Source organism: Chlamydotis macqueenii, unplaced genomic scaffold (genome assembly GCF_036417535.1).
Source record: "Chlamydotis macqueenii isolate bChlMac1 unplaced genomic scaffold, bChlMac1.mat HAP1_SCAFFOLD_185, whole genome shotgun sequence".
Taxonomy (NCBI): domain Eukaryota; kingdom Metazoa; phylum Chordata; class Aves; order Otidiformes; family Otididae; genus Chlamydotis; species Chlamydotis macqueenii.
In genome coordinates, this window is record NW_028239077.1 from 68130 (window position 1) to 92319 (window position 24190).

General features: G+C 54.3%; 1 protein-coding gene across 1 annotated transcript; it reads left to right on the top strand.

Moving 5' to 3' along the window:
- Positions 1-610: 610 nt before the first annotated feature.
- On the top strand, positions 611-23747 carry FCGBP (Fc gamma binding protein). The gene is made up of 21 exons (XM_086771691.1): positions 611-980; positions 1767-1814; positions 3613-4836; positions 4930-5261; positions 5724-6294; positions 7127-7728; positions 8178-8745; positions 9447-10033; positions 10716-11283; positions 11977-12176; positions 12712-12853; positions 13431-13762; positions 14479-15052; positions 15593-16191; positions 16412-16976; positions 17073-17674; positions 18273-18753; positions 20637-20836; positions 21196-21573; positions 22403-22687; positions 23566-23747. Exons 2-21 carry the CDS (start codon positions 1769-1771, stop codon positions 23566-23568), a joined length of 8859 nt encoding a protein of 2952 aa, XP_086627817.1. The 5' UTR covers positions 611-980; positions 1767-1768; the 3' UTR covers positions 23569-23747.
- Positions 23748-24190: the final 443 nt, after the last annotated feature.

The window sequence follows — 24190 nt, forward strand, 5'->3', positions numbered from 1 at the left end:
TCCTGCTCCCACCACAACGTCCTCTGGGGATCCTGCACCCATTGCAACATCTCCTGGGGATCCTGCACCCATCGCAACATCTCCTGGGGATCCTGCACCCCTTGCAACATCTCCTGGGGATCCTGCACCCATCACAATGTCCTCTGTGGATCCTGCACCCATCACAACATCTCCTGGGGATCCTGCACCCATCACAATGTCCTCTGTGGATCCTGCACCCATCACAACATCTCCTGGGGATCCTGCACCCATTGCAACATCTCCTGGGGATCCTGCACCCATCACAACATCTCCTGGGGATCCTGCACCCATCACAATGTCCTCTGTGGATCCTGCACCCATCACAACATCTCCTGGGGATCCTGCACCCATCACAACATCTCCTGGGGATCCTGCACCCATCACAACATCTCCTGGGGATCCTGCACCCATTGCAACATCTCCTGGGGATCCTGCACCTGTCACAACATCTCCTGGGGATCCTGCACCCATCACAATGTCACCTGTGGGTCCTACAGCCATTGCAACATCTGTGGAGCCTGGGTCCAGGATTTTTTTTTTTTCTTTTGCAAGGAAACCGCAGCAGGTGAAGGAAAGCAGCTGCACATTTCGTGCCCCGGCTCTGCCACGTGCCCCGGGAACTCCCAGTTCTCAGGAACCCCGAGGCCCAGTGTCGCAACCCGGCCTCCTGCGGCCGTGCCAGCGCTCGGCGGCCCCTGCCCCATCGCCTTCCACGAGATTCTGCTGAATCGGCCAAAGTCAGCGGTTTCCGAGCCAATTCCTTCTCCCGCTGGTCCCCGGGGGAGTTCTGCGAGGAGATTCTCTGGAAAAGGCAGATAAGCCGCATCTGGTTATAAAAAGAGAGCTTTGGGTCCGACCTTGCAGGTTTGCTTTTTTTTTTATTATTTTGATCCATCCTCACGTTTCCATGGCTTTTGGGGAGAGGACAGAGAGACGCTGAGGCAGAAAGGAGCCTGCCGGTAAGGGGTGTGGGGTCGGAGGGGTCTCACTTTGGGGTTTTTTTTGGTCGTTTGGTTGGTTTTTGGGGTTTGGTTGTTTTTTTTTTTTTTTTTGCATTTTGCCTCAACTTTCTGGGCGTGAGCCCAGGTGGTTTGCACCACCTGAGCAAATCAAAGTGTCGGTGATGCCTTCAAGTGGGAGTCCCAGCTGGGTTAAACTGACTACAGAATATCAAACAGGGATTTTTTTTTCTCCCTCCTAAGCCTAGGTAGAATTTTTTTTTTTTTATGACACCTCCGTGCCGTAAATCCCCATTGGGTGCCACAGCCTGGGCGTCAGCCCCAAGAGACATCGAGTGATGGTGGGCGACCAGCAGCTCTGAGAACATCCAGAAAGAGGGCTGTCCCAGCATTTTGGCCCCTTTTTGACCCGAATTTTTGGTAATTTTGGGGCGGGGGGGGGGGGTTTGATTTCATCCTTGAGCTGCCTCTGGGAAAGAGGGGCGGGGGCAGGGTGGAGTCGTCGAGGTGGCATCAGGAAGGCCTTTGGGGGACTGCTGGGTGCCAGGCGGGACAACTGGGGTGCTGTTGGGTTGAGGGGAGGGTCGAGCGGAATTCCACCCCCACCCTAAATCTGAGGTTTCCTTAGGGTAGGAAAAGTCTTTGGGGATCATTTCGGGCCCAGAGGGTGACGCTGGGGACACCTGGGTCCCCTCCAGGCTCCCGCTCGGCTCTGCCTGCTTGTTTCTCCCCCCAAAAAAAGTGCTTTTTCATCTTTTTTGGCTTTTTTTTTTTTTTTCCCCCCAGCGATGGGCAGGACGTGGCGGCTCCCAGCCTGGCTGGCTCTCTTCTGTGGTGAGTGACAACCCAACCTCCCAAAAAACCTAATTTCCCCGGTTTCAGGATTTTTTTTTTAGGGCAGGTATCCACAGCAAAAAGTTCTTCTTCTCTGTTTGTTTTCCAGAAAATTTCCCTTAGTCCCTCATTTTCCCCCAGAAAAAGATGTTATTACCTTTTTACCTCTTCACTAAAAATCCCTCATTCCCTGACTTTTTTTTTTTTATCACCAAAAAGTCCTTATCACTTGGGTTTTGTGGGTTTTTTTTTTTTTTGGTTTTGTTTTGTTTTTTAGCAAAGACCCCTCATCGCCTTTTTTTCAGGGAAAAATGCCTACATTTCCTTTTTTTTTTTTTTAAAGAAAAAAGCACTTTTTCCCTGTTTGTGATTTTTTTTTTTTTTTGAGGTAAAAAATTATTATTACCTGTTTGGGTTTTTTTTTTTTTCCTTAAAGAAAAGCCCATATACACTGGTGCTTTCTTTAAGAGTGAGGGGGAAAAAAAAAACCTTTATTGCTTCTATTTTATTTTTTTTTTAAGAAAAAAGTCCTTTTATTTGTTTTCCTTTTAGGGGAAAAAAGCCCGTATTTTTTATTTTCCTTTTTCCCCCCTCAGGAAAAAAAGCTTGTATCTCATTTGGGTTTTTTTTCCCCAGGAAAAAAGTCTATATTCCCTGTTTCTTTCACAAAAAAAAAAAAAAAACACTTACAACTTGTCTTATTTTTTTTCTGCACCAGAAATTCATCGTTAACTGTTTTCTTTCCTGCAAATACCCCTATTACTGGTTCTTTTTCACTAAAATGCCTTTTTTTCTTCCCTAAAAAGAAAAAAAAAAAGAAAAAAAAAGAAAAAAAAACCACCACACATCAGTTTTCTTACAGGAAAAAGCCCTTATTACCTTTTTTTAGGAAAAAAATAAAAATCCTGTTTTTTCACCAACCCCCACTATCACCTGTTTGTTCGTCAGCAGAAAACCCCAATTACCTACTTTTCTTTAAAAAAAAAAAAAAAAGCCCTTGGTACCTGTTTTTTAAGACTTTTTACTCCAAGGTCTGTAGGGAAAAAAAAAAAAAATTACGTCCAAGGGAGCTTTTTCAGGACTCTCTACGCAATTTCTGCGTCAAAAGAATGCATCAGCATCTGGTTTCTTTTTCCCTCGGAACTTTCTGCAACTTTCTACTGCAAAATGCCCTTATTCCTGATTTTTATTTTTCAGCCCTTTCTGTTACTATTTCTGCAATAAATCCCCTTTATTATGTGCTTAAAAAAAAAAAAAACACAAAAAACCCCCACACCTCACATTTTCTATTGCAATTTCTGTAGCAAAATGTCTTTGTTCTTAATTTTTGTTTTTCAAGACTTTCTAACCGTACGTGTTTTCAAGAAAAAAAAAAAACCCTTATTCCCTAATTTCTAATTTCATTTTTTCAGAAACTTCTATTGCAATTTCTGCAGCTAAACTCATTTCTTCAGAACTTTATCTTGAGTGTTCCTGCTGCAAAAAAAAATGTTATTCCCTATTTTTAATTTTTTAAATCACTTTCTATGTGGGGTTTTTTGACCAACCCCCCTCATTTCTTGGGGTTTTTTTGCAGAACATTCTATTGCAAGTTTCTGCACCAAAAAACCAAGCAGCCTTATTTCTTGATTTGGGTTTTTTTTTTTTGCAGAATTTCCTACTGTTAAAAAAAAATCCACCATTTTATTGAAAATATTTAAATTAATATACATTTAATTTAAATTAATATTGAAAATTTTAATTTATCTATTATTTTAAAAAAAACAAAGCCCAATTTTTTTTTCATGGCTTTTCCCAGGTCTTACCACCGCGACTTTTCACGGCAAGGAATTCTTCACCGTCTTCCCGCAGAACGACAGGGAAGACACCAGCCCTGACGTCCAGCTCCTCCTCACAGCTTACTCCGACTCCACCAACGTGACGGTGACAATGCACGGTGGCACCTTCACCAACACCGTCACCCTTAGGAAAGACGAGACCGTTTCTCTCCGCATCCCTAGCAACGTCGAGCTTGCCGGCACCCAGATTTCAGATAAAGCCATCTTGATTCAATCCACCAAGGAGATCTCTGTGGTCTCTGTCAATGCCAAAACTTACACCGTCGGTGCCACTGCCGTTTTGCCTGTAGAGAAGCTGGGCAACAAATATTACGTGGTGACGCCGAAGGACGACTACAAAGACAGCTTGATGGAGTTTGCTGTGGCAGCTGGGAAGACTTCAACCATCGTTTCCATCAAGGTCAAGGGCCAGTTTTACTACAGAAGGAGGAAATACTCTTCTGGATCTACCCTCCGCGTCTCCTTGAACCCCTACCACAGCATCCAACTGCAAAGCAGCAAAGATCTATCCGGCACTGAGATCACTTCGGACAACCCTGTTGCTGTCTTCAGCGGACACAGCTGCGTGAAGGTTCACACGGGCTGCGATTACGTGGTTGAACAGCTTCTGCCCGTCACCGCATGGGGGAAGGCCTACGTCATCCCCCCCAAACCCTCGCAGACGTACACCGACTTCGCCTATGTTGTGGCAGCCGAGAAAGCCTCCATCACCTACAACAGGGATAATTCGGCTGCCACTGAGGTCATCATGGCCGGGGAGGTCCACAAACTCAAGATTAGTCCAAATACGCCTCTTTACGTGAGCTCTTCGGCTGCGATTCAGGTGGTTTTCTTCTTCACCGGTGCCAAGAAGGGCTCGATTAGGCATGACCCCTACCTACTCAACATCCCACCCATCTCCGCCTACTGCACGTCCTACCGGGTCAGCAGCCTGGATGGCTACGAGAACCACGTGGTACTCATTGCCCGTAACGAGGCTGCCAGCACCACCACCCTCAACCAGAAGACGGAGAGGGCCATGTTCTGGCAAGCAATTCCTGGCACAGACTTCTCCTGGACAACTGTCAGCATGAACAAGCCGGCGGAAATCTGGAGCGCCGAGCACAAGCAGACGCCCTTTGGGCTCCTGGTCTTAGGCTTCCAGCACTACGCCGGTTACGGTTTTGCCGGTCTTTGCGCCGCAAGTAAGTAGAGCTAACGCATGGTTGTGTCTTGCCCAATGGCTGGGTCTTCTCCGTGGTTACCATCCATGAGTTTTTTTTTCCTTTTTTCTGCAGCTTCTGCTCCACTTTCCTGTGAAGATCTGAATTGCAACAAGTGTGAGATGGTGGATGAACAATCCGGTTGCAGCCCAGAATCTGACTTGACTTGCTGGGCCACCGGCGATCCCCACTACCAAACCTTTGACGGGAAAACCTTTGATTTCATGGGCACGTGCACCTACACCTTGACGAAGACCTGCGATCCAGATCCGACCCTGCCCGTCTTCAGCGTCAAGGCCAAAAACGAGCACAGGGGTAACCCGAAAGTCTCCTATGTCAACTCCGTGACAGTCGATGTCTATGACATTACCATCACTGTGGTCAGGTCCGAGAACGGGATCGTGAGGGTACGCAAGAAAAATAATTACTGAATCCAAAGCAATATTATGGTATTTTAGTGGAATAACATAATTAAGGACGATCCTAAGGGTCTTTTCCAACTTAAATGATTCTATGATTTGCCATGCATGAGTCGGTGATGCTACCACATGGTCACATCTTGCAAGAAGACACCTCAAATCTCAAAAAAAAAATCCCTTTTTTGCCCTATGTTTGATCATAGAATCATAGAATGGTTAGAGTTGGAAGGGACCTTCAAAGGCCATCCAGTCCAACCCCCCTGCAAGGAGCGGGGACATCCCCAACTAGATCAGGTTGCTCAGAGCCTCATCCAGCCTGGTCTTGAACGTTTCCAGGGATGGGGCATCCACCACCTCTCTGGGCAACCTGTTCCAGTGTTCTATAACTCGCATCGTAAAAAATTGATGTTATATGTTTGTTTTTCATGGTTGGTTTTTTTCCTTCTCCAGGTAAACAACCATCGCTCCCACCTCCCCATCTCCCTTGCTGGGGGGAAACTCCGCCTGTGGCAGAAGGGCAAGTCCGTGCTGATTGAAACCAACTTCATGCTGAACGTCCTCTATGACTGGGATGACCACGTGGTGGTGAAGCTCCCTGGTATGTTCTCCGGCAAAGTGTGCGGAATGTGTGGCAACGGCAACGGCAACCCCCAGGATGATTCCCTCATGCCTGATGGCAACCTGGCGCAGGACGCCGTGGAGCTGGGCCGGAGCTGGAAGGTGGCCAAAGAGAGCGGTCGCTGCTGGGACGACTGCAACGGCAGCTGCGGACGTTGCCGATGGGATGAGGCAGCGAAGTACAAGGGGGAGACATCATGTGGGTTGCTCACCCAACAGCTGGGGCCCTTCAAGCGCTGCCACACCACCATCGACCCCAACATCTACCTGAAAAACTGCGTCTACGACCTCTGCGTGAACAATGGGCTCCATGTAATGCTGTGCCAAGCCCTCAAAGCCTACGCAGACAGATGCCAGGAGGAGGGAATCACCATTTCTGACTGGAGGACGCTGGCACGTTGTCGTGAGTAGCTCCTGGTTAACAGAAAATATTCCCCCTGGGTGGGCAGGACATGGCAGCCTTAATTAAGGTGGGCATAATTAAGGGGCGATGGGATGGGAATGAGCAGAAAACAGGCGTAAAAGGGAAATCCCAGCATTGGGGTTGTTTGTTTCTCCTTAGCGCTCTTGGTCTCCCAAATGAAGCGAGGCCAGGTTCCTTTGAATTCAGCTCACAAAGCTGGGCCTGAAAGGGCTGCAGGTCCCAAGCGTGCAGATTCAGGGGCTGCAAACAGTTATCACAACAAGTCCAAGCAGAAAGCTGAAAAAATCCATGCAGGGTCTGGGAAGTCCATGGAAACTCCGAAAGTCTATGTAGAAAGTCCATGCAGAAAGTCTGTGTAGAAACTCCAGAAAGCCCAGGTCCCGAAAGTCCAAGCAGAAAGTCAATAAAGTCTCTGTGCAGACTCCAAAAAGTCTCTGCTCAAAGTCCAGGGAGTCCATGCAGGCTCCAGAAGTCTGTGCAGAAAGTCCAAGTCCCAAAAATCCATACAGAAGGTCCCCAGAGTCTCTGCTGGAAGTCCATTCAGAAAGGGTGCAGAACGTCCAGGAAGTCCATGGAGACTCCCAAAAGTGGGGGTAGATAGTCCAGGAAGTCCATGCAGACTTCAGAAAGTACATTCAGAAGGTCCGTGCAGGAGATCCGGAAAGTCCATGAAGACTCTAGAAAGTACAGGTAAAACTCCAGAAAGGCCATGCAGGGTTTTCTTAGCGCTCTGCTGCACCTTCTTATGGCCGAGGACCACGACCATCATGTCCCATCCCACCATGACCATGGTGTCCTGTCCCTTCAACAGCTTTCTCCTGCCCGGTGAACAGCAATTACACCATGTGTGGCACTGCCTGCCCTACCACCTGCAACAGGGATGCGATACCCGCCGACTGCGATGCTTTGGCCTGCGTGGAGGCCTGCAAGTGCCAGGAGGGCTTCGTCTTCGATGCCAACAAGTGCATCCCCAAGGAGGAGTGCGGCTGCGTCTTTGAGGGCCTCCTCCACGGTCTGCGTGAGGAGTTTTGGGGTGACAGCACCTGCACCAAACGCTGCATCTGCGATGAGAAATCCCGGAGGGCTGTATGCCAACAGGCCAGCTGCCGTGCCGGGGAAGAATGCCGAGTGGAGGACGGCATCCAGGATTGCTATCCCAAGAGCTATGGGACCTGCTCAGCGGTTGGTGCCACCCACTACAAGAGCTTCGACGGTAGGAGGTTCATCTTCCAGGGCACGTGCATGTACCAGTTTGCTGGGTTGTGCAAGAAGACGCAAGATCTGGTGGACTTCCAGGTGCTGGTGCAGAATGGCCGCCAGGACAACACGCACCTGTCCTCCATCACTCTCGTGATGGTCAAAGTCTACAGCAAAACCATTGTGATCAGCCAGGAGCAGCCCGGCAAAATCACGGTGAGTTTAGCAAATGTTTCTTTATCTAATCTACACGTTCTTCACTTTCTGCTCCTCACCCCAACCTCCTTGTCCCGTTTCTTCTCTTCCACTCTCATTCCTCCTGAATATTTTTCTCCAACCACGCCGCTGAGATCCAGAGCTACCAGGTCTGTTTGCCCCACGTTAATCGAGATGAGATTTAATTGCCTAAATACAAGGATCTCCACCTTAAGCGGGAGATCGGCGCACGACATAAAGCCGTGGAGCCTCAGGCGCCGTCTCCCTCAAAGCTGGTGGGCGTCTGTATTTGGTGCGGACGATTAAATCTGAGAAGTCTTCATCTACATAATTTGGGTGCTTTGGCAGGCGGCCAAATTGCAGGTGGTGTGAAAACACGATTTGCCTTTACTGTTGGATACCAATTTTTAAAAATTTTTTTAAATTTTTTTTTTTGCTTTTGTCCCCAGATCAATGACCAATTGGTCAACTTACCGTATCACCACAGAGACAGGAAGATCTCCGTCTCCAGAGATGGGCAGGAAGCGGTGGTAGAGACAGACTTTGGCCTCACTGTCACCTACGACTGGCAAAGCCAAGTCACCGTGTCAGTGCCCAGCACTTACGCAAGCACCCTGTGCGGCCTCTGCGGGAACTACAATGGCAACACAGGTGATGAGATGATGATGAAGAACGGTGAAGTGACATCAGACCCAGATACCTTCGGGCACAGCTGGAAGGTGACCGACATCCCGGGTTGCGTGGAGCTGTCGAAGGTGGAATGTCCTGCCTTCACGGCAGCTCTACGGCACCAGGAGGTCTCAAAGATGGGTTGCGGCATCATCTCACAAGTGGACGGGCCCTTCAGAGCTTGCCATGCTCACGTGGATGCCAGCAAATACTTCCAAAACTGCGTGCGTGACTTTTGCCTCTTCCCGGACCGGGAAGAGATGGTATGCCTGATCATCGCCCGCTACGCCGCTGCCTGCCAGGCTGCTGGCGTGATCATCGAGAGATGGAGGACGGACAAGTTCTGCAGTAAGTTGGGTTTACTGGAGGGGTTGGGTTTTTTTGCTTCGTGAGGGGTCATGAGCATCCAAGGGAAAGCCTGATCCTGTGCCAAACCCACGTGGGGACAAACCAAAGGCGGGAATCATCTTTCTTAGCGGTGCTTTGTCCCACCCAAAGTCTAGGTTGGTCCTGTCATCGCTGTTTACAGCCAATGCCCAGAAATGAACCCTTCTGGGGAACAAGAAGTCTCATCCGGCCGTGTCGGGTGAAATAATTTAGCCCAAATAAGCACCGATTTCTTTGCATTGGCTAAAACAAGAGTGAAGGCTGATTGCCCGGGTCGCTTAGACAGCAAAACACACGAGGTGCCCACAAAATATTTAAGTTAGGGGCGAGAGGCCTGCCCTGGAAGTTGATTTGGGACTCAATGTGGGAGTGATTCCATTGCTTGAGGGGAGCATCCTCTTTTTCCCCCAGAACGATGGGGGAAACCAGGTGGTTCAGGGGCCAAAAGCCTCGGAAGTGGTGAAGTGTCCGTTATGGACACCTCTTCCCTCATCATGTCCACAGGGAGGAAGAGATTTAACCATGAAGCAATTGGGTTGGGAAAAAAAAAAAAAAAAAATCTATGTCTAGTGAACCTCATCGCCATGCGCAACTGTGTCCCTAATTGCAGGATCCAGCCTGTAATTTCCTTGCTGCTAACGAATCTCCTTGTCCCGTGGCAGGTATTTCGTGTCCTGCAAACAGCCACTACGAGATCTGCTCCCAGGCCTGCAGCCAGACCTGCAGCAACATCTACACCCCGGCAAAGTGCTCGGGGCGGTGCAGGGAGGGCTGCACGTGCAACGAAGGCTTTGTGCTCAGCGGCGATGAGTGCGTCCTTATGTCCCAATGTGGATGCCTCCACCAGGAGTTCTACTACAAGGTGGAGGAGACCTTCTTCCCCACCACGCAGGAGAAATGCCAGTGCCAGGCTGACGGCATTGTGAGCTGCGAAAAAATTTCTTGCCCTGGGGGCGGCGAAGGCAAAGTCGTCAACGGTGTCTTCCAATGTCCGTCTGCCACGCTTGGGGCTTGCGTGGCCACCGGTGATCGCAACTATATCTCCTTCGATGGGACGGCTTTCAACATCTCGGGCAGCTGCTCTTACATCCTCACCGAGACCTGCAACGGTGACAGCATCGAACCGTTTGTTGTGAAAATCGAGAAGGACGCCCGGCAGAAGAAGAGAGTCTCCGGCATCCGAGCATTGTCCGTCGAAGTCTATGGGCTCACACTGACCTTGACGCGAGGCAAGAGGGGAGCTGTCCTGGTAAGGCGATACTTTGTGGCCCACCTCTTTCCAGGCACAAACATGCTGGTGACAAAATCTTTGGGTTCATGTTGACTTTGCCCCGAGGCAAGAGGGACGCAGTCACGGTAGGTCTGCGCGTGGTGGTCAGATGCAAAGCATGCTGGCGTCAAAGTCTACAGGCTCACGTTGACCTTGACACAAGCCCATCACGGTAAGCCTGTGCTTTGTGGTCCATCTCTTTTTTGAGTGCAAACGTTTTGGTGACAAGGTCTATGGGGTCATGTCGACCGCGGTGTGAGGCAACAAGGGACGTGTCACGGTGGAATGTGAAGCACAGTTGGTTGTAAGCATGCTGGCGTCAAAGTCTACAGGCTCACATTGACTCTGGCGTGAAGCGAGGGCTGCATGGTCACAGTGAGGCCATGTTTTGCAGTCCAGCTCTTTTTGGGTGCAAACATGGGAGCTCAAAAATTGTTTTTCTTTGATGGAGGGAAGACCCCCAACTTATCTCCAAGATAAAGCCGTGCTCATCCTCACTTTGCCTTCCATTTTCAAAGTGGGAGCCATAAATTCATTAAAAGGTTGGTTGGAAGGTGTTTCCCCCAAAGATTTTTTTTTTTTTTTTTGGTTACTACCTTCATAGCCTCTTCCTTGTAGCGTCCTTGATGCTCACTGGAGGATTTCTCTCTCCCTGTCCCAGGTGAACTCCATATCCCACCACCTCCCAGCCACCCTGAGCAAGGGACAGGTCCATGTGCACCAACATGGGACGGGTGTCCTGCTTCAGACCGACTTCGGCCTCGTCATACGCTATGACCTCCTCCACCACGTGATGGTCACAATCCCGCAGAGCTACCAGGGCCACCTCTGTGGGCTCTGCGGCAACTACAACGGGCAACGCGATGACGATTTTCTCCTCCCCAGCGGCCAACAGGCCCCCAACGCAATGGTCTTTGGCTCTGCCTGGAAAACGCCTGATGTGTCTTGCAGTGATGACTGCTCGAAGGAGGACTGCCCCATTTGCACGGAAGAGAAGAAAGTGGTCTTCCAGAAACCCAACTACTGCGGCACCCTCATGGTCCCAAAGGGCCCCTTCGACTCCTGCCGCCGCCTCATCAACCCAGCCCCGTATTTCGAAGCCTGCCTCCACGACCTTTGCCTCTCCGAAGGGGACACCCACATCCTCTGCCAGAGCATCCAGAGCTACGCCACCGCTTGCCAAGACGCCGGTGTCATTGTTGAGGCTTGGAGAAGACCATCCTTCTGCCGTAAGCGGGGGTCGCGAGTGGGGACACGTCCTCCGTGGCCGGGAAGTCACATCCTGTTGGGGTTAACTGAAGAACAGGCAGGGCTTTACAATTTATTTCTGAGGAGCGTTAGGGCCGGGTGTCTGCGCTGACCACCCTTGACACACGGGGTGATGCAGACGTCGGGTTGGAAGCCCAAGGCGGGGAGGATGATGGTGGCATGAACACAATTGCACCTGGGTAAAACCAGCAGAAGGGGGTACACTTCCATTGGCGCTGGGGATAAATGAGGGAAGCCAACGCAAGCGCCAACGGGGCGTGTCTTCATCCATGTTTTGGGCAAGCAGGAGAAGCCAAGGCAAGCGCCAGCCAGGTGGATTTTCACTGGCGTTTTTGGCAAGCGGGAAAGCCCACGCAAGCACCAACCAGGCGCGTTTTTGTTGGCGCCGGGTGAAAATGGGAAAAGCCAGCGCAAGCACCAATGGGGTGAACTTTCCTTGACGCTGGGGGCAAATGGGGAAAAGCCAACACTCAGAAAAATTCACCTGGTTGGCACCTCTGTTGGCTTTTCCTCCTCGTGCTCGACACCGAGTGCCGACGGCTCGCGTTTCCATCAGCGTTCGGGCTCTGCCATCTCCGAGGGGTGCAGCCCGGGGCCAGCACCGCTCTTCCACCCGACGTTCGATATTGATATTATCGTCCTTCTCCTTGCAGCCCTCAGCTGCCCTGCCAACAGCAACTACTCCCTCTGCACCAACCTCTGCGTCGACAGCTGCGCAGGGCTTGTAGATGCCTCCAAATGCCCCAAAACCTGCGTCGAAGGCTGCCAGTGCGATGACGGGTACATCTTTGACGGGCACGGCTGCGTTCCCAAGGATGACTGCGGATGCTTCGTGGATGGGATATACTACAAGGTAACGATCTCTCGAATCTGGGGGTTTTTAACATTTTCCTCCTGCCCGCGCTGCAGCACATTGCTCCAAAGGCAAAGTCTGCCAAAGCACCTTGCAGGAAAAAAAAAAAAACACAAAAAAACCCCCACAAAAATAAAAACCAACCAAACCTCAAAATCTTCCACCTGCCAAGCGGTTCTCTGGTTTTGTATGAAGAAAATCGGGATGTTTCCTTCTCTTTTTATCGCTTGGAGTAAAGGTGTCTGCCCAGACAGTAGCTCTGCTTTCCACAGCTGAAGGCGCTAAAAAAATAACATCTTTTTTTCCGTCAGAGGAGGTGAAAGAGGGCAAATTGATGGGGTTTTCTCCTCATTTTTTTTCTTGCAAGAAAAGTGAGACGTCCCTCAGCAATTTTGCGTTTTGCAAAGCTGCTCGTTCTCTCCAGTAGACCTCAGTATATTATTTTTTTTTCCCCCTCCTACATATTTTTATGCGTTTCTGTGTAACACACTTTGCTCTTCTTGTCGCAACGCTTTGCACCCTCTCTGCCCTGCAGCCCCACGAGTCGGTCTTGAAGGACAACTGCAAGCAGCGTTGCACGTGCGTCCCCGGCACAGGCTTGACTTGCAGCAGCCACAGCTGCACCGATGACGAAACCTGCGAAATCCGGGATGGGGTCTTGGGTTGCATCAATAAAAGTAAGGAAAAATGGGGTAGCTTGAGTGGAAAAAAAAAAAAAAAAGAAAAAAAAAAAAGAAAAAGAGGTCTTGGAGTCAGAGTAGATGCTGGAGCTGGTCTGGATGTTTGATTTAGAGGTGTGGGCTCCCCTACAGCAAGGGGAGATGGAGGCCACAGAACCCATCTCCAACCCTAAGAGGGTGAGGGACGTAGTGGGAGGATTTTGGAGGGGCAAAGTGCCTCAGAAAAGACACCTCGGCTTTGCATCCACCCAGATGTCTTATGTTAACTGTGGTGGCACTTTCTTGAAGGACGGGTGCAATCCTGCGTACCGATACACTCAATCTCGACACTTTTCCGAGCAATGGGGTGGGGGCAGGTGGGCGCGACAGCTGAAAAGGGGAAATTTGTGTTTGGCGATGGATTTTGTTACATCTCAGAGCTGCCAATCTCCTGCCAAAGCCCAGGCGAAGGGAGCGGAGGACACTTGGTGGGACCTCAACGCTGGTGAAGATGCTCGGTTCGCATGGTGACGTGGGATGTGCCCCTCACCAGGACATCTCCCGGGGTTTCTCCCGTGGTTTCTTCTCTTTCCAGACCCCTGCAAAGCCCTTCAGTGCCGACCCAAGGAGAGGTGCAAGTGGAAGGACGGCAAAGCCAAGTGTGTCCCATCCCTGGTTGCTACCTGCTGGGGCTGGGGGGACCCCCACTACCACACCTTCGACGGGCTTGATTTCGACTTCCAAGGCACTTGCACCTACACCATGGCTGAATCCTGTGGGAACGACACCAGACTGGTGCCCTTCAAGGTGGAGGGCAAGAACGACATCCGGGGTGGGGTGAAATCCGTCTCCTACGTGACCTTGACCAACATCAAGGTCTACGGTCAACAGGTCACCGTCCGCCAGAAGGAAGTGGGCAAAGTCAGGGTGAGCTGGCCTACAATTGACCTTTCCCCACCTCTTTTATTTTTTATTTTTTTTCCCTCATCCATCTCTTCCGCTTCTCCTTTTTTGTCCATCTCCTCCGTCACGTTCAACCCCTCTTTCTGCTCTATCAGGGCTGCTGTTATTTTTTTTTTTTGGCTAAAACAATCAAACTGGAATATGGATTTTTGAAATGCTGGGATATGCCGGGAATACGTTGCCTTGCATGGAGCGACCTGAGGTTGTTTTCCACCCCTCGGGGAAGCCAAAACCACCAAAGGTGGCTGCAGTAGGTCTCCAAGAAACCTCAAAGTGGGGGGGACACCCGCCTGGGAGGCTTGCTGGTTGCACATCCTGGTGAAGGGTTGCATGCTTCAGCAGGTGGTCGCACGCCCGCAGTGGGCGATGCCATGCCACAGCCGCGGAAAACTAGGCTCCTCGGCAGTGCTTGTGCACCGTGGTGGGCGTTGGTACGCCGCAGCGTTGTCCCAGCACATATTGCACGCTGCGGCGGGCGACGGCGTGCTGCAGGATTGCACATCGAGCAGTGGTTCCACGGCCCCGGCCTTGCCGCAGCGGGATGTCACGCGCCGCAGCCCACGGCTGCACGCTGCAAGGGTGGTTGTCCCCTTGCAGCAACGCCCCAGCAGTAATGGCATGCCCCGAGCCCGCGCCAGTGCGCGTGCATCGCCCTCACGTCTGGTGCTTCCCACCCGCAGGTAAACGGGGTGCTGACGCTGCTCCCGGTGAGCCTGGAGGACGGCAAGGTGCAGGTCTTCCAGAGCGGGCTCAGCGCCGTGCTGGAGACGGATTTCGGGCTCCGGGTGACGTACGACTGGAACTGGCATCTGCTCATCGACCTCCCCAGCAGCTACTACAAACACACCTGCGGCCTCTGCGGCAACTTCAACCTGAAGCCCGAGGACGACGTTCCCCAGAGCGGCAGCGACGTCAACGCCATGGTGGCCTGGGCCGGAAGCTGGAAAGTCCCTGAAGACGATGACCCTTTCTGTTGGGATTATTGCGAAGGCGCCTGCCCGGTGTGCGAGGAGGAGAAGAGGGAGCTGTACGGCGGCAACCAGTACTGCGGGCTCATCAAAAAAACCTTCCAGGGACCCTTCAAGGCTTGCCACGACATCGTCAAACCCCGAGATTTCTACCGCAACTGCCTCTACGACGTGTGCATGAACGACGGTGCAAAGAAAATCCTCTGCCAGGTGCTGGAGGCTTACGCGTCTACCTGCAAGAAGCGCGGGGCCGTCGTGCATGACTGGAGGACGCCGTCGGGCTGCCGTAAGCAACGGGCTTCCTCCTCGGTCTGCGTGTGGCGGGGTGTTTTGCGCAGGAAGGGGAATATCTAGCACGGGATGACGTGTGCAGAGCACTCGGTGTCATTTGCAGGGGGAACCTCGAGCTCCGGGATGTTGCACGCAAAATAATCGGTGCATTTGCACGGAGTAGTATCTGGCCCCGGGATGTTGTGTGCAAGGTGCTCAGTACGTTCACGTGGATGTAAGATCCGGCCTGGACAGGTTGCACACAAAAAGACTCCGTGCATTGACACAAGAGAATATCCAGGCTCGAGATACCGCCTGCAAAACACTCAGGGCACGAGCACGGGCGAATATCCAGCCCGGGGTGTTGCACGCAAGCGCTCGGTGCATTTGCTTGGTGTAAAATCTGGGCGGGACGTTGCACTCAGGGCGTTCTCCGCAAAAGCACGGCGCAAGAGCCGTCCCTGGGACGTTGCATGCAAAGCACTCGTCGCATGAACTCTTTACACGTGATGCTGCTGCATCTTCCCCCTCTTATTGGCCCATTTCCTCCCCGCAGCGTTACCCTGCCCCGAAAACAGCCACTACGAAGCCTGCGGCAACGCCTGCCCGGCCACGTGCACCAACCGGGACGCGCCTGCCGCTTGCACCCAGCCCTGCGTGGAGACCTGCGCCTGCAACGAGGGCTACGTCCTCAGCGGTGGCCAGTGCGTGGCCGTGGCCAGCTGCGGCTGCACCCGCGACGGTCGCTACTACCGTCCCGGTGAGGAGTTCTGGGCCGATGAGACCTGCCAGTCTTGGTGCAGGTGTGACCCGGATTTGGGCATGGTGGTGTGCAAGGAAGCCGGTTGCAAGTCAGGCGAGAAGTGTGCCGTGGTGAAGGGCGTGCGGCGGTGCGTGGCCAAGAGCCGCTCCATCTGCGTGGCCACCGGTGACCCCCATTACACCACCTTCGACGGCCGCCGCTACGATTTCATGGGCACCTGTGTCTACCAGTTGGCTGCCCTCTGCTCCAACGACCCCACCCTCGTCCCCTTCAACGTCACTGTGGAGAACAACAACCGGGGCAGCCGCGTGGTCTCCTACACCAAGGAGGTCACCTTGAAGGCCTACAACATGACCCTCAGCCTCAGCCAGGAGCACCCCCAGAAGCTTAAGGTAGGGGAGAATGAGGTGCTGGTGAGTTGCAAGGTCGTTGTGTGGCATCTGGGTGGGCTGCAAGGTCCTTGGATGGTGTTTAGTGGGGTTGGAAGGTGACATCAGATTGGGTTTCACGCCCATTGTGTGGCACACGGTTGAGTTACAAGCTTGCTGTGTGGCATCTTGGTGGGCTTCAAGGCAGCCACGTGGCATCATGCAACCCATGTTGCCCTTCCAGGTCAACGGGATCCTGGTGGATCTGCCCTTCAAGCACGGCAACAAGCTCCAGGTCTACCGCAACGGCCTCCACGGCTTCATCAAGACCGACTTTGAGGTCATCGTCACCTTTGACTGGTACAGCTATGCCAGGGTCATCCTCCCCAACACCTACACGGGGGCCGTCTGTGGCCTCTGCGGCAACGCCGACGGCGACCCCCAAGATGACTTCGCTTTGCCCAACGGGGAGACGGCTACGGATGAAATCCAATTCGCCAACTCCTGGAAGGTGGCCGACCTCCCCGGTTGCTCGGCCGGTTGCACTGAGGATTGCAAAGTTTGCACCGAAGCGGAGAAACGTCCCTACCGGGGCGACAAGCACTGCGGGCTCCTGGTGAAGAAGCAGGGACCTTTCGCTGCGTGCCACAGCGTCATCGACCCGCGCCCCTACTTTGAGGATTGTCTCTTCGACACCTGCCTCTACAAGGGGCACCAGGAAATCGTCTGCTCCTCCCTCAGCGCCTACGTCACCGCCTGCCAGAGCCAGGGCATCCGCCTCAGGCAGTGGCGCACCGCCGCCTTCTGCAGTACGCAGGGGCTCGGGCCGGGGTGGGGGGAGGGTTGCACACGCAAAGGCGGCTGCATGCTCTGCTGACTTTTCTGTTTCCCCCCCCACATCGCAGGCCTCGTCTGCCCCCCAAACCAGCACTACGAGCTCTGCGGCCCCACCTGCCCAGCCACGTGCCGCGGCCAAGCGGAGGCGGAGGAATGCGAGGGAGCCGCCGGCTGCGTCGAAGGCTGCTTCTGCGACGACGGCTTCTTGCTGAGCGGCGACCGCTGCGTCCCCTTGGCCCAGTGCGGCTGCTTGCACGAGGGGCGCTACTACAAGGCGGGCGAGGAGTTCATCGCCTGCCCGCGGTGCAGCGAGCGCTGCGTGTGCGAAGGGGCCGGCACGGTGACGTGCCGGCCGGAGGGCTGCGCGGCCGGCGAGGAGTGCATGGTGCAGGACGGGGTGCGGGGCTGCTACCCCCTGGACTGCGGGCGCTGCGAGGTGCTGGGCGCCGTGTCCTACAGCACCTTCGACCGGCACCCGTTGCGTTTCACCTCCTCCTGCACCTACACGCTGGCCGCGGCCGAGGCCGGCGACAGCGAGGACTCGCCGGTGCCCTTCAGGGTGGAGGTGGAGAAGGAGAGCGGGAAGGAGGAGGCCTTGGGCCGCCGGCTGCTGGTCACCGTGCACGGCGTCACCGTCGGCATGGACAGGGGCACCCCGTGGGAAGTGATGGTGAGTGGGGCTGCTTTGGGGAGCAAAAACCGCCCCGGGGGTGCAAAAAAAGTCCAGCGTGCAAACTCCCCTTTTGCTTGCAAATGCCGCTTTGGGGCGCGGAGCAAGAGGGGCAAACCTTGCTTTGGGACGCAAGCCTGACTTTGGGGTGAAAAGCAAGATGTGCGAACCCTGTTCTGGGGCGCAAACCCTGTTCTGGGGTGCAAACCCTGTTCTGGGGTGCAAACCCTGCTTTCGGGTGCACACCTGACAGTGGGGTGCACAACAGAACATGCAAACCCCGCTTTGGGGTGCAAACGTGACAGTGGGGTGCACAACCCCGCTTTGGGGTGCAAAGCAGGACGTGCAAACCCCGCTTTGGGATGCAAATTCCACTTTGGGGTGCGAATCCCGGCGTGCAAACCCCACTTCAGGGTGCAAACTTTGTTTTGGGGTCCAAACCCTGTTTTGGGGCGCAAATCCCAGCGTGCAAACTCCTCTTTAGCTTGCAAACCCCGCTTTGGGGTGCGAACCTGACGTTGGGGTGCAAAGCCCGGTTTGGGATGCAAACCCCGCTTCAGGGCGCAAATCCCAGCCCACTCCTCTCTTTTCGCTGCAGGTGGACGGCGAGCGGCAGCTCCTGCCGCTGTCGCTGGCCGGCGGGGACGTGCAGGTGTCGCAGGAGGGCGCCCACCGGGTGCTGCGGACGCGCCGCGGCCTCAAGCTCCTCTACGACGGCAGCGCCTACGCCCTGCTCACCCTCCCCGCCACCTACCGCGGGCGCACCGCCGGCCTCTGCGGCGACTTCGACGGCAACGGCGACCTCGCCGACGCCCTGGCACCCAACTGCACCCACACCTTCCCACCCCCCGCCTGCCCCACGGCCGCCCCGGGACCCTGTGGGGTGCTGGCGGAGCCAACGGGGCCCTTCGCCGGGTGTCACGGGGTGGTGCCGCCCCACGAGCACGTGGCCGCCTGCACGCAGGAGCGGTGCGGCCGGCCGGACCAGGACACCCTTTGCCGCAGCTTGCAGGCCTACGCTGCCGCTTGCCAGGCTGCCGGCGGGCAGCTCGGCGAGTGGCGGGCCGCCGCGCAGTGCCGTGAGTCACCGGGGGATCGGCGGGGCTGCATGCAGCGGGTTTGCGTTTCTGCAGGGGGGAAGCGGTTGCATGCAGCAGGGTTGCATTTCTGCAAGGGAAAGCGGTCGCAAGCAGCAAGGTTGCATTTCTGCAAGGGAAAGCAGTTGCACGCAGTGGGTTTGCATTTCTGCAAGGGGGAAGCCATTGAATGCAGCAGGGTTGCATTTCTGCAGGGGAGGTAGCGGTCGCAAGCAGCAGGGTTGCATTTCTGCAAGGAGGAAGCTGTTGCATGCAGCAGGGTTGCATTTCTGCAAGGAAAAGCGGTTGCATGCAGCTGCTCTTTGGTTTTGCAAAGGCTGCAAGGAGGAAGCAGTTGCATGCAGCGGGTTTGCACTTCTGCAAGGAGGAAGCAGCTGCATGCTGTGGTTCTTTAGTTTTGCAAAGGTTGCAAGAAAGCGATTGCAAGCAGCAGGGTTGCATTTCTGCAAGGGAAAGCAGTTGCATGCAGCAGGTGTGTGTTTCTGCAAGGGGGAAGCTGTTGCATGCAGCAGGGTTGCATTTCTGCAAGGGAAAGCGGTTGCATGCAGCTGCTCTTTGGTTTTGCAAAGGCTGCAAGGAGGAAGCAGTTGCATGCAGCGGGTTTGCACTTCTGCAAGGAGGAAGCAGCTGCATGCTGTGGTTCTTTAGTTTTGCAAAGGTTGCAAGAAAGCGATTGCAAGCAGCAGGGTTGCATTTCTGCAAGGGAAAGCAGTTGCATGCAGCAGGTGTGTGTTTCTGCAAGGGGGAAGCTGTTGCATGCAGCAGGGTTGCATTTCTGCAAGGGAAAGCGGTCGCAAGCAGCAGAGTTGCATTTCTGCAAGGGGAAGCTGTTGCATGCAGCTGCTCTTTGGTTTTGCAAAGGCTGCAGGGAGGAGAGTGGTTGCATGCAGTGGGCTTGCACTTCTGCAAGGAGGAAGCAGCTGCATGCAGCTGCTCTTTAGTTTTGCAAAGCCTGCTGGAAAGAAAGTGGGTGCAAGCAGCAGGGTTACATTTCTGCAAGGGAAGGAGCTGCTGCATGCAGCAGGGTTGCATTTCTGCAAAGGAAAGTGGTTGCATGCAGCGGGTTTGCATTTCTGCAAGGGAAAGCGGTTGCGTGCAGCAGGATTGCATTTTTTCAAGGAGGAAGCTGTTGCATGCAGCTGCTCTTTGGTTTTGCAAAGGCTGCAAGAAGTCAAGCGGTTGCAAGCAGCAGTTCTTTCGTATGACAAAGGCCGCAAGAAAAGCGGTTGCATGCAGCAGGGTTGCATTTCTGCAAGGGAAGGAGCTGTTGCATGCAGCGGGTTTGCATTTCTGCAGGGGAAAGCATTTGCTTGCAGCTGCTCTTTAACACGGGGACGGTCGCAAGGAGGACAGCGGTTGCATGCAGCGGGTTTGCGTTTCTGCAGGGAGGCAGCAGTTGCACGCTGCAGTGCTTTAGTTTTGCGAGGGTTGCAAGGAGGACAGCGGCTGCGTGCGCCTGTTGGGTGATCTCGCAAATTTTGCGGGACGGGAAGCGGTAGCGTGCTGCAGGGCTGCATTTCTGCAAGGGAGGAGTGCGTGCACGCGACTCTTCTTCAGAACCCGCAGGAAGCAAAGCGGTGGCATGCGGCGGTGCCTTTCTTGGGCGAGGCGGAAGGCGCCGCGAGCAGCAACCAGGGGGTCCCAGCGAAGGCGGGGGGTCAGCCGCACGCATTCCGCACGTTTTGGCGAGGGGAAAGTGGGGTAACGGGCAAAATGGGGGTTTGCTTTGCGGTTTTTTTTTTTGCGGGGGGTTGGAGGGGGGAAGGCGATTTGCACGCGGCGTCCGCCTTTGCGCAATATTTACTCTTCCGCCAAGCGCGCAAAAGGAGGAAACGAAAGCGAGCTCGCTCCTTTTCTCCCCGCAGCGCTCCCCTGCCCTCCCAACAGCCACTACGAGCTCTGCACCCGCACCTGCGACCACACGTGCGCCGGCCTCTCCGCGCCGGCCCTGTGCACGCAACGCTGCTTCGAGGGCTGCCAGTGCGACGCCGGCTTCCTCTTCAACGGGGCCGAGTGCGTCCCCATGGACTCCTGTGGGTGCCTGCACCACGGCCGCTACTTTGAGGTGGGTGCCGCTGTTTCAGGATATTCTGCGGCTTTCGCGAGAGCAAAACCCGCTGCACGCCGCATTTCCGTGCGCGTCCGCGGTCCGTGCCAGGAGGACGCCGGTGGCACGCAGCATTTCTTTGCTTTCTGGAAGGGCAAAGCCCCGTTGCACGCCGCATTTCTGCGCGCGTTTGCGATCCTTGCACGGAGGACGTGGGTTGCGCGCAGCGTTCCTCTATATTCTGCAGCTTCTGCAAGAGCAAAACTTGTTGTGCGCAGCATTTTTTTTTCCCCATTTTTGGCAATCTTTGCAAGGGGAAGCCTCTCGAATGCAGTGGTTTAGGGGTTTGTTTGTTTTTTTTTCATCCCGCCCCGCAGATCGCCGAGACCGTCCTCTCCCCCGACTGCAGCCAGAGCTGCACCTGCCAGGCGGCGGGCGGCATGCGGTGCCGACCGGCCGGTTGCCCCTTCGGCCAAACCTGCGGCCTCAAGGACGGCGTCCGGGGTTGCGTGGAACAACCGGGACGTTGCACCCTGGCCCCCGCCGCTCGCTTCTCTTCCTTCGACGGCGCCGCTGCCGCCGCCGCCACCCCCACCGGCATCTACCTGGTGACCACCCCGTGCGACCCTCACCACTCTGCCTGGTTCCGCCTCTTGGCCGACGTCGGCGAGAACCAGGACCGGCCGACCGTGGTGGCCCTTCACCTCTTCGTCCCCAACGCCTTTGTCACCGTCAAGAGGGACAAGAAGGTCTGGGTAGGTCGTCCCCACCCCGCCACCACCCCAGAAGTCCCCCTGCCCTTTGCCGTAACCAAAATCTATGGGTTTTCCACCAATTTATCGCCGTCAGTGTCACACCTACATAAGCCATCCTGCATCGGTGACCCCACAGGGGACCCAGGTCCGACCATCGTCACGAGATGGCCACACATTGACCCGTTCCTTCATTTTGACCAAAACTGCCTTTTTTTTCCACCAGTTTCACCCATGTGGGTTGTCCCTCCTCCCACCATCATCTCAAAATCTCCACGCAGCTGCCAATCCTCTGTTTTGACCAAAATTGCCCTTTTTTTTCGTGCTCTTCTTGGAACTGCCGTCATCAAGGGGTGCCCACGCATTCTTCGTTTTTTCTTTTTTCCCCACCAGCGGTTCCGTGCAAGTGAGGCACCCGTGGGTGATGTCCTCCAACCCACCGTCGTCGAAAGATGTCCATGCATCTGCTCAGCCCTTTGTATTGACCAAAATTGCCCTTTTCCCCCGTAATTTAATATAAAGGAAGCACCCATGGGTGCCCTTCTTCACCCCAGTCCCCTCTCCCAGTGCTGTGGTGGGAACCCAGATGCCCAGGTCCTCGTCCTGCCTCCCACCCCATGTCCCTGAACAGGTCAACCCATGCTCTCCATCTCCACTCCCACCATATCCCTGCCCCATGGTGCTTCATCCCTAAAATTCAGGGATTTCACCCAATTTTTGGCCTCTGCCACCATGGACGAGGTTGGTGGTGGAGCAATGGCCGGTTTCCTGGCTTTTTCAGCCCGTTCTGAGTTGTGTGGAGCCATGCTTTCCCTGTTGGTGTCTTCTCCAGGTCAACGGAATCCCGGCCACCTTACCGGTGGAGGTCTCCAGCATCTTGACCATCACTGAGACCCAGGGCGTTGTCTGGATCACCCACAACCCCCAATTCGTCATCAGCCTCAACCCCGCCGGGGAGGTGACGGTGACAGTGGCCCGGGAGCTGAGCAAGAGCCTCTGCGGGATGTGCGGCAACTACGACGGGGACGCGGCCAACGACCTCCGAGGGCCCGACGGGAAGTTGGTGAGGAACATGGCGGCGGCGGCGGCTGCCTGGAGAGCGCCCGACTTCACCCACGTGAGTGTCCCCAGGAGGTGACCAGGTGGGACTGGGGTTTGGGGTGATACTTGGCGTCTTGCGCGTCCCAGCTCAGTTTTGGTTGCGTCCCTGTGGGCCTTGGCACCACAGCTGCGATGAAATGCCCGTCGATTGGTCCCATCCTTTCCTCTTAACCAAAATTGCATTTTTTTTTCTCCACTAATCCAAGGAGAGCGGTGTCCTTCATCCCATCATCAAGAGGTCTTCATCCATCAACCCACCCTTCAAATTAACCAAAAATGCCTTTTTTTTTAATGAAAAAAAAAAATTTTAATGCGAAACCAGCCCTTGCAGGTCCCACCTCCATCCCGCCATCATCATGAGATCTTCGTCCATCATCCCATCCCTTCAAATTAACCAAAAAATCACAGTTTTTCCACCAATTTCATACAAGTGAAGCTGCCATGCATGGTGTCCTTCATCCCACCGTCATCACACAATCTTCGCCTACGCATCCATCCCTTCAAATTGACCAAAATTGCCCTTTTTTTCCCCACCAATTTCGTGCAACGGAAGCCCCGTGGGTGCCATCTTCATCCTGCTCTTCACCTGTTTGTTGAATTTCTTCATCTTAACCAAAATCACCTTTTCCTCCCCCAATTCCACACCAGAGAAGGCCTTGCAGATGCCATGCTTCCTCTTCACCAAAATAATCCTTTTTCTCCTCAAATCGGGCCCAACATCGCCTGCGAGCGACCGAGGGGTTCAGTGGTGGACCCCGTCATCATATGTGGAAAAAGAACGAGGGAAAAGAGCCCCAAAAAGAGAAAAACCCCCCAAAAAAAAGGGGGAGACCACCCCTAAAGTGGAGAATTAATCCTCTAATTGATCTTTTTTTAATTTTTTTTTCCGCCCAGTGATGCAGGAAAACGGCGTTCAGGCGCCAGGAAGGGGGACGCCGCGCCTCGCTGCTGATGTCGCGGCGGCGACGCCCGAGGATGAACCAAAAAAGGGGCGTTCGCTGCCGCCGAGTTTGGGATTTTCTCCCTCAATAAACTTTTTTTGTTTTTTTTTTTTCAATAAAATGGATGCAACGAAAGGGAAAAGAGCGTGGGAAGGTTTTTTACGGGGAAATTAAAGGCTCCTGGGGGTGTGGGGGGGACCTAGATCCCCTGTGGGGTCACCTTCCCAGTGTCCCCAGTCCCTCCCAGTACATCCCAGTCCCTCCTAAGTACATCCTAGTCTCTCCCCCTAGTCCCTTCCACTCTTCCCCCGTTTGTCCCAGTCCCAGTTTGTTCCCTGTTTGTCCCCAGTCCCAGTCCCCAGTATGCCCCTCCAGTGTCCCCAGTCCCTCCCAGTACATTCCAGACTCCCCCAGCACCTTCCAGTGTGCCCCCAGTCCCTTCTAGTACATCCCAGTTTGTCCTAGTCCCTCCCCAGTCTCCCCCCACCAGAGCTCACAGTCCATCCGAGTCCCCCCAGCATGTTCCAGTCCCCCCCAGTGTCCCCCCCACCAGAGCCCACAGTCCATCCCAGTCCCCC